Source organism: Impatiens glandulifera, chromosome 8 (genome assembly GCF_907164915.1).
Source record: "Impatiens glandulifera chromosome 8, dImpGla2.1, whole genome shotgun sequence".
NCBI classification, from domain to species: Eukaryota; Viridiplantae; Streptophyta; class Magnoliopsida; order Ericales; family Balsaminaceae; genus Impatiens; species Impatiens glandulifera.
Genome location: NC_061869.1, coordinates 36,409,545 through 36,420,029, shown reverse-complemented (window position 1 = coordinate 36,420,029; position 10,485 = coordinate 36,409,545). Strand labels below are relative to the sequence as shown.

The window sequence follows — 10,485 nt, the reverse complement described above, 5'->3', positions numbered from 1 at the left end:
GCTTCAAATGATCATCTATAGTTTCTCTAAAAGAACTCGAATATCCTTCCATTTGAATTGATTGAACCTCTCATCTAGCCCATTTCTCATGACTAGGAATCTCATTCAAGATCTCAATCATCTCATCAATAAGATGACAAATCAATCATCTCATTCATCTAAAATATGATCCATATTGTATGGATAATTAAGATAGAACAAAAGAAGTAATAAAATCAACACCTTCAAATTAATCGAGTCTCCCATCTAGCCCCTATTTCATGACTAGAAATCTCACTCAAGGTCTTATTTATCTTCTCACATTAGAAGATAATACAATGATTTCTTCTTGGTTCGTTTGAGAGTTGCTCTCAAGATGTCTCCACCTCAACTTATAAGTCTTTCATTAGTCTTCATCTTTCCAATATTTCAATTATATTGTGTGTTAACTGGAATTGTGTCAATCCTTAATCACCCGCCAACTCAATGCAATCTTCCAATTTGGCCTAAATAATTGTCCTGTCAACATGTCTACAATGTTATCTTCGGTAAACACCATTTTGATAACAACTTTCTATACTCGATCATGTTTTTGTCAAGTGTAAAAATACATAATCTCACCATCGTCTTCATCTTGATTATCTCTTCCAATAAGATAAGATTATAACCAAAAAGATACAAACTTTTTTATCTCAAACAAGTCAAATAAAATTAAAATTAGGCAGACACTTTAAGCCCCTTAATCTTCATCCTTATACTTAAATAAAAAATCAAACTCTAATAACACTTTGATGAGAAAATGTTTATCAAAGCAAAATAATTTCTCAATTAATTATGTATAAGAAATGAGTGAACCATAATGAAATAAAAATGACAATATAAGAAAAGTTTTAGAGTTAAAACCTCTATTTAAATTGAGAGTAAAAAAATCACGGGACTCAAACAGGCAAGTTAATAATTAACTATCATCAACAAATTTATAAGTATGGTTTCACTTAGATATAACCAAACTAGAGTCACTAATAAATTGCATTGAGATCACACAGCAATCTTGACAAATAATAACAAAGAACAAGACAAATAAAAATAAAAAAAATACAAATTATGCAATTCTAATTTTTCGTCGAAATTAGAAGACTTAGAAATCATATCTTCCCTGTTCAGAATGTAGCCTCACAAATTACCAACAAGCTGTCAAATTTTGAAGTCAAATAAATGGTGCAAACTCCGACAAATAAAAATTTTCTCTAGTTGGTACTTCAAAGATAAGTATGTTATGTCTTCTAAATCTTGTTGTTGTCCACCAAACTCAAAAAATACATCTGATAAAAAATAATGTGCTTAAATAATTCTTACAGCAAGTTAAATCTTTCCCACTAGAAAAAAAACACATTAATGAATTAATACTAAATCCACAAAGTTGCTTATTTATGAAGATGGGAATCAAGTACCAACTATGAGCTCAAGCCATTATTGGATGGGATCTCCTCTCCCGAATGGATCAAGATCAATGAAAGACCCCTCATTTTTGCTACCAACTTAGACCTCAACAAATGTTTTTGATATGTTATTTAACTTTGTGATTTTATTTTTTTTTGGAAATTAAAAAAGAACTAGCATGACACCCCGCATCAATGACTCTGCGCTTAAACTCAAAACGCTTACAGATGAAATTGAACCTATGACTTTTTGTTTTTTAAAGTCAACTCTTATCACTGGAATACCTTTGTGGGGTGTTATTTAACTTTGTTATTAAGTATTGTAATCCCAATAATATTGATTATTCTTGTTGGAGAATTAAAACATTAGTTAGAATATCCACTCTGTGTCTCGCAATATGAGTGCTTTTAGGTTTCTTTTAATCAAAATAATTTGTTTTTTGAAAATGGTGATAAAAGTTGTTATTTGCAAGGTTTACAATTGTATTATTTAAGATATCAACTCTATGTCTCCCAATATGGGTGATTTTAGGTTTTCTTTTGTTCAAAGTGTGAAAATCTAGTGTCGGAAAATTGTTTTGGAAACACTTTTATTTATGTCAAGTATCTTATTTGGACGTTTATTTAAATGGATATAATATACTTATAACTTATTGGTATGTTTTCTAGTCAAAACTCATATTTGGATTCAATTCCAATTTCCAAATACATTTGGAGTACATTATTTTTTGATAGGTGAGGCTAGGACTCAAATTCCTGAACAAATGTCAAAATACAATTGTGTTAATAACACCTCTCAGTGTTGGTATAGATAAAAAAATACATCAAATTTACAACTTTATGGAAATGTTAAGAGTATCCTCTAGCTTTCCCACAATTTGTTCCATCCCTGGCCTTTCCTGCTTTAGCCCTGTACAAGATAAAGCCAATTTCATCACAATTTCAAAGGCCTCAACTGAGTAATCTCCATTTAACTTAGCATCAGCAAAATCCACCAGATTTCCTCCCCTTGTCAAGAATCTTGCCTGAGAAAATTCCCCCATACATTGAGTTTTTACTCCATTGGTTTCATTTATAGTAACTTTCCTATTAAATCTCACAAATTCGACAAAGAAAACTCACCTTTTTGTCAAGTGACATTGGTCTGGTCAGATCCATATTGATGACCCTTTGCCCCGATATAATTTGTAACAATACAATTCCGAAACTGTAAACATCGCTAGACGAATTTACACGTCGGTTATTTCGATACTCTGGATCAACGTATCCAAACGTCCCTCTAACTTCTGAACTCACGTAGGAAAGACCCATATCGAGGACTTTGGACAAACCAAAATCCGATAGCTTCCCATGAAAATCCTCGCATATAAGAATGTTTGTTGGCTGTTTTGTCACGATCAAACAATATTGTAAAAGTCACACATTAATGTAAATCTCTATGTTCATCATTTCATGCACGGTTAATAAAAGATAACCCGATGTTTACCTTAATGTCACGATGAACTATGCAACCGTCTGGATATGTGTGGAGAAACCATAAACCTCTAGCACAATCAATAGCAATTTGAAGCCTTTGGATCCAAGTAAGAGTCTTATCCTTACCTATTTGATCAATACAAAATAAGATAGTTGATTTGTGTCATTGAATGTACATTTTATTTTATTTCACGATAATTCATATATTTAGGAATTTATTATACCAAACAGCCATTCGGAGAGATTTCCATTATGGCAGAGCTCATAGACTAGGAAACATTCATCTTCACCCTCACAATACCCAACTAGAGCTACTAGGTTCGGATGTTTGACAGGCGAAAGGCTTGTCACTTCGCGAACAAAAGTTTCCATGTGGCCATCGTTCAATATGTGTTTAATGGCCACATGTTGCCCATTTGACAATCGGCCTTTGTACACCTTTCCTGATATAAAATAAATTGAAAGAAAGATTTTGTGAAAATTGAACTCCTCGTGGAATTTATATCAAATAATCAATCTAGGAAAAAAAAGAAGAAAAATCTAGTATTTCTATTATCTTATGAATAACTTTTATATTTAAAGATAGATGTCTATGATTAGTTGTGATATGCCTAAAATTGTGAAACTTCAAATGTATGGTTTGTCAAATTTTAAAGACCATAAATCTTTTACCCTCACAAAGTGGGACTTTTTAATTTGGTGTTTGCTAATTTGACAAAAAAAAAATAATTAATGTTAAACAAATTGATATCTATCCATTCAACATTTTTCACTACAACATTTTCCACTTTCTAACTTAATTATAAATTATTTTACATTTTACTTTAATAATGCTTTAATATAATTTCTAAAATATGCACATTATCTTCTGGGTGTGGGAAGCAATTATATTTTATTGGGTGTATATGAATTTGAATTAGGGTAGGACTAAGTTTAAATACATTTTATTTCTAATTTAATCTCATGTTCATTCATACAGATTCGATCACTTTACATGAAATGGTATTTTCAAAGAAAATCAATTATTTATTTAGAAATGTTGTCAATGTATTTTTTATTTTATTTTTCTTTCTACTTGGTGATTATATTTGAAAAGACCTTAGAGAAAACAAGAAATTACAATGTGAAAAATAAAGTAATGGAAGAAAGTCCAAAAATTGAAAACGACCAAATGACATTTTAAAAAACAATGTTTTTTATGCATATATATTTTTATCCATCTCTTATTTAAATTTGAGCGTTTTTGAAAATCATTCTATAAATCCAAAATATACCTGCTATTCCTTGGCCAATGAAATTTGAAACATTAAGATTGTCGGTGGCAGAATTAACTTCTTTTATTGATATCTTCCGACATATATCATGTTCAACGGATGAATAATATTGGTTTGATGCTACAAATGGAGAAAACAGTTAGAGTTGTTACATCCAAAGTTGGAGATAATAATTGTTTTATTCAAGTTGCTTACCCTCTTCTTTAATTTCGGGAATGAATTTTGATTTCGCCTTTTTCCTAAGAAGTATACACCATACAATACTCACAACTATTACAATCCCCGATAAACATCCAATTAGAATCCATAAATCTGAAAAATAAATATAAAATAAAATATATTATAAAATTATGTTCAAAGAAAATCTCATACAAATTAATCTAGTTGATCAAATTTACCTTTTCTGTTGGTTTTAATATTTTTTTCACTTCCTTGTACATCTGAAATAAACCAGAAGATGGAAAACAAATATTGAACATGATAAGATCTAAATGAGAACTTGTTTAATTTAGTCCAATGAAAAATTGTTGAATTTAATCTAACATAAAGGTACATGTCAATATTATATTATGATAAGACAATAAATAATAAGATAAATTAAAGTTTCAATGAACATTTATAATACATATCAATAGACTTATTTATTATTTTATGATGGAAAACAAATTAAAAATACACATAGAAAGTTAAGTTAAGTTTACATCCCATATAATAACATATTCCTTTTTTAAACAAACCATGAAGGGTTATTTCAATTTAATCTATATAATTCTTTATCACATAATTAATCAAAATTATTTAAATAATCAACTAAATGATAGTATTTGTATTTTAAAATAATAAATAACGCAATATTTCAGTCATATAACTAAAAGAACTCAAATAATTCATTTTTTCATCAAATACAATTTTTATTTTTAAATATCTCAATTTATTTTACCTACACCAAGTGTCCATATATTTATTCATTATACTTAGTCTTCTTAAGTATAATGGGTTTGTCAATGATTAATATAGTAAATTAAACTCTTACAAAATAGCAAATTAGGTTGAAAAAACATTTATCATGAATCTTGTACAATTAACATGTAAACCCACAATTTAAAAGATCTAAAAACCAGGAAATGCAATAGATTGGAGTTGAGATGACAAAACTCAATAAATTTAAAATTGGCAATACCTAAAACATTAAATTTACCATCCAAATGAAGTCTCTCAAAAAGTGAAAAAAGCTTTGATTCAAACAAATAATCATTATTCGATTTGGTTGTAGTTATTATAACTTCATGAACATACAATGAAATTGATTATCCAATTCTATTAAAGTAAAATTGAGTAGAACATATGTTATGTGTTTATAGTTAGGTATACCATCTATAATTAGATTATAGGGATAATTTTCTCCATATGAAGAATAAGCATATATAGGAATGATTTTAATAATTTCATTATATCATCATTTTCAACTATAGTTTCAAGCCTTATCAAAAAGACTCTTTATTTAACCTTCTAATTGAATTGGTCATATAAAACATACCCTTGAGATAGGCCCTTCTATCGAACGAATATGTTCATAATAATAATTTGTTTCGAATTTGAAATAACAAATTGAAACTCCTTATTTGAGTTAATTACAATTTGGATCTCATATTTTGAACATCACAATTTTTTACTCTTTATTGAGGTCAATTACAATTAGAGACTTCTTCTTTCGAATCTCACAATTTGGGTTTTCACTGAGTCAAATTATGAGTTTCGAAAGAGGAGGTGTCAAATTACAATTGCCCCCTAATAATGAGTTCAAAATTGTATGATTCGAAAGAAGATATCCCAAATTGAAATTTTCCCAAATAAAGAGCCCAAATTGTACCGTCTAAAATAAGGGATCCTATATTACAATTGGCTCCAATATAAGAAGGCCTTATTTGTTATTTCGACCAATTATGAATTCAGGTATCAACAACTTTGATCAACTAACATTCATTATTCCTAAAGAAAAATTATAACTTCAATGTTCATAAGAGGATAATGATTTTCACAGTTAGATTCCAAATCTAATCTATATAAGAAAGCAAAAGATATGTAAATTAGAATGTATGTATTCCATTACCCATAGAAAGGCGGTTTTGCCCTTGTAGACAACCATAAAGTTCCTTGATCCATTTCTCCTCATAAATTCCACGGCTAGTTACCGTTACAAGAACTGCAAATCTACAAATATCATCCTCCCCTTTCTCTCCCATTTCTTCCCACATCCTTAAACAAGAACCACAAGCCTCACCCGACAAATCATCGCTACCAAGATCACAACTTTCCTCCAACATATTCTCAAAGTTTTCGAGCTTATTTATCACATCTATTACAGAATAATCTGAACAACCGCCTTCTCCACTTGTTAGCTTCTGAATCCCACAATTGAGAACATCATCTTGCTTAGTTTTCATTGAAGCCAAGCAGTTGACTTGCTCTGTCATATTAAGAAATATCTGCCCTGTTTTGTTGGCTCTTTCTCCTAATGCATGTAGATAACCATCAAAAGGAACAACACAACAATTTGCTTCCAAGAATCCTCCCCAGTTACCTTGAACACAATTTGAATCATTTCGTTGAGAAGGAAATTGAATATTTAAGATGCAGTCATTGGTTGATGATGCTAGAGACTTCCAAATATGGAAGGTCAAGATCATGGTTATAATTAGTTTCATGTAGGTGTTCCCAGAAAGAAAGAATGTGTATAGATGTTGTCTAGAGAATGAAAATGGCTTGTTGAGATTGCGGGAGTTCTGAATAAAGGTAGAAACAAAAATGATCTAATTTGGAAAGTGATGTTTTATATAAAAATAAATCATTGCTATATATCTCCTATTGATATTCTTACTTTTTTTAGTTGAAATAATATATACAAATATATTCGTGTTGAAAAATAAGTATGATTGAAATATCATGATTGTAATCATTTAATCCGTTTAATATTAATGAGTGAAAACTATTTTTGGTCAATATCGAAAATATATATAGTATTTTAGCTAAATCTAGATAATACCTTAAAATTAATTTAAATCTTAAACCTTTATGATTTTAAATTTTAAAACGATAAAATTTCAAAAAAAAAAAATTAATTCAACTCTTAAAATCTTACACAAACCTAATAAGTTAAATATAGAGAAACTCTTAGATTAGTTAAAATTTACATCTTACTACTATTTAAGTATTAACTATTTACTTCTTATTTTATTAGAATATTTAATTTTAAATCAAACTGGTAAAACATATGTATAAGTTGTTGTTTTTTGTTGCTAAAAACATAAATTTATTTATGATAATTTAGTTATATAATGAAAAACTTTAAAATATTAAAATTTTGAGCTCATTTTGATTAAACTTATTTGTTCTAACATATTTGAATCACTAATGATAAATATGTTTGATATTCTTAGCTGTCTTATTTATTCTTCTTATTTACTCTATCAAGCTTATTCGTAAAATATTTAAATATTAATTTTATTATTCGCTAAAACAACTATAACAATTGTTACATAATCATGACTGGTTAGTTCATTAAGCTAAATCAAACTAACATTTAGATCAAACCAATGAGAAATATTAGTTTTTGAGATGTAACATTGAACTATGAGTCTCTATCATTTTATACTATTTTAATTATATAATTAAAAAAATTGAGGATTAACTAGATTTTTATTTTAAAGAAAATTGAATACAAGAGAAATAAACAAATATGGTTATTTTTCTTTTTTTTAAATGTTACATGTATGAAAACTTAAACCCTTAAAATTCAACTCTAAAATTTGAATAAATTTGAGCTTAATTGTGAAGAAACAGGAGAGACCTGATAAATTGCCGGCTACGGACAAAATGATTTCCTTGGGTCTGCCATGTTTGGAAAAAAGACAAACAGCTAAAGAACATAACCAAAAGTAGAACAATGTTAAAATAAGAAGGGGCCGGCAAGATACCAAATAATGAGTTGTCAATTCTTCCTTCCGACTGTCGCCAGCAATTCAATAGACTATTACAAAGTCTACAATTCAGAAAAAAAAAATAACAAAAATTGATAGAATATGTTTTATTAATATTTTGATAAGAAAAAATAACTGGTTGATGCCAGGCCTAGCCCGGATGAGTAGGCAACCGGACCAAAAAGGGGTCCATTTTTTTATATATGTTATGTATTAGTAAGAATTTTTAGTTTTTCTAAGTTAAAATTTTTGAAAAATTATCTAAGATTTTCGATGTTTCAAGATAGATTGAATGGACTTGCTATTTTGTGTATTGAAAAAGATTTTTTGGAATATAATGATTAAAATACAATTATCAATGATTTTGCATCTAAAAATGCAAGAAAAAGTCACTTTCACTGACAATTTATGTTGCATCTTTATAGATATTGAAAGGTTATTGAAGATGAACAGTGAAACACAAGTGAAGTTTATACGTAAGGCACCAATTTCGTGCTTTCGCATAATGCCTAAAAAATCTCAAGAACGACACTGGTTGATGCAAAATAGATTTTTATTAAGATTATTTTATTTGAAAAAATATGGGTTACAAAAAAATTCTATAAGAAAGTTTGGGCATATTGACTGGGTCTAGTTAATCTATCCATCCTTCTAACAAAACAAAGTCTTGGGCTATGCGTTTACGGTTGGTTGGGTCATCCAATTTGTTCAAAAAAAATTAATAATAAATAAAAACAATTATTGTAATATATAATAATATAAATTAAATTAATTAATAAATTCTTTAAATAAATAAATAAGACAATTCTTTTAAATGAATAAAAACAATTCTTAGATCTATAAATAAATAAAACAATTCTCTTTTCTGAATATAAATACTGAGCTGGGCCTTACCCCAAATCTCTTTGTGGCCTAAACTAAATTAAAGAGAGAAATAAATTAGCCTACCTAATGGGGAAGGGATCTTATTCATTTTGGTTACACTAGGAAGTGCCCTTATTATCCTCGTGTTAATTCATTTGACTATTTTGTTGAAGTTTGTCCAAATGAATGTTAAGATTAGTGCCCAAATTAAGAAGTAGTATGACTACTATAATAACCATGTTAAAAACAAAATGCGACGTAGATTTGAATATATTACATTTAGATAGATGGTAGGTCTTGAAGATAAAGATAAATAAAATGTAAATATTATATTTAAAACGATAAAAAATTTAGAGTAGATAACATTTGAGGATGGACATAAGAGATATAGTGTCATACATTTTTTCAAATATGACCAAAAGAAACACAAATATTTTCTTTTATCGATTTATCATGGAAAAAATCAATGGTCCACTAAATAATAATCAAAGTGGGCCTAAATGGATCATTCAACTACGAAAACAACCTTGGAGGAGCACGTTTTGAGAGAAAACGACTTTTAGATGTTACACATATCTTCACCAAGCAATTGCCCAAAAGTTCATATTGTTAGTTTAGGACCTTAACTAAACTAAGTTTTCACTCATATTTCAAAATTAATCTTTTTAAATAAATTATATTTCTCTTAATGGATTATACTGTGACTCTTTTAGGCTCAAAATATTTTATTTTGCTCTTCTATGTTATTTAGTAAGTTGACGTTAAACACTTACCAAAAACATTTTGAATTTTTGGGTTTTTATACTGAAAACAAAATTCATTTTTATCATATTTAATTACTTAATTTATCAAACAGTATCATTTCAAAAAATCCACATGAAAGCAGCTCTTAGGTTTAAAACTCTTTACATTTTTTACAAATCCAAGTACATCATCTCTATGTACACTAATTAACCAAATTTGTTTATCTATATAAGTGGAAAATTATTGATATATAGAAAAAACCTTACCATAAAATATCAGAAATATTGGTTGATCGAAAAATATAGTAAGATATAGGACATATATCAAAATTATTGTTAAAGCAAAGTTATGAGATTTTTAAAAATTCCGTACTTAAATTATATATATATATATATATATAATACTTAAAAAGAAATAAATAATGATTAATAAAATTATAAATATTTATGATTTAATTTTTTTTTCAAATTATATTCACGCATTTAATATGAAATTTTTAGTTAAATCAAACAATTTTTAAAAAATTCATAATATATTTGAGGCTCAATTTTAAGGTATCTATTTTTTCTATCTAAACTTAACAAATATATTTTTTTTTCAAATAAATTTTATATTAATTTAATTATAGAAATAAAAATTTTAAAATTAAATTAAAATTAAATTATAATATTATTCAATATATTAATCTCTAAAAATTATATTTTATTTGACTATCAAGTTTTTTATTTTATT

General features: G+C 27.5%; 2 protein-coding genes across 2 annotated transcripts; both read right to left on the bottom strand.

Annotated features, from left to right (window-relative positions):
• Positions 1–2,248: 2,248 nt before the first annotated feature.
• Positions 2,249–4,476, bottom strand: LOC124913280 (probable serine/threonine-protein kinase PBL1). The gene is made up of 6 exons (XM_047453875.1): positions 4,437–4,476; positions 4,169–4,288; positions 3,119–3,337; positions 2,905–3,020; positions 2,541–2,801; positions 2,249–2,443 (listed from the first exon to the last, which is right to left on the bottom strand). The coding sequence occupies exons 1-6, from the start codon at positions 4,474–4,476 to the stop codon at positions 2,249–2,251; spliced, it is 951 nt and encodes a 316-aa protein (XP_047309831.1).
• A 1,779-nt stretch (positions 4,477–6,255) lies between these two features.
• Positions 6,256–6,855, bottom strand: LOC124913279. The gene has a single exon (XM_047453874.1). It carries the CDS (start codon positions 6,853–6,855, stop codon positions 6,256–6,258), a length of 600 nt encoding a protein of 199 aa, XP_047309830.1.
• Between the last annotated feature and the right edge of the window lie 3,630 nt (positions 6,856–10,485).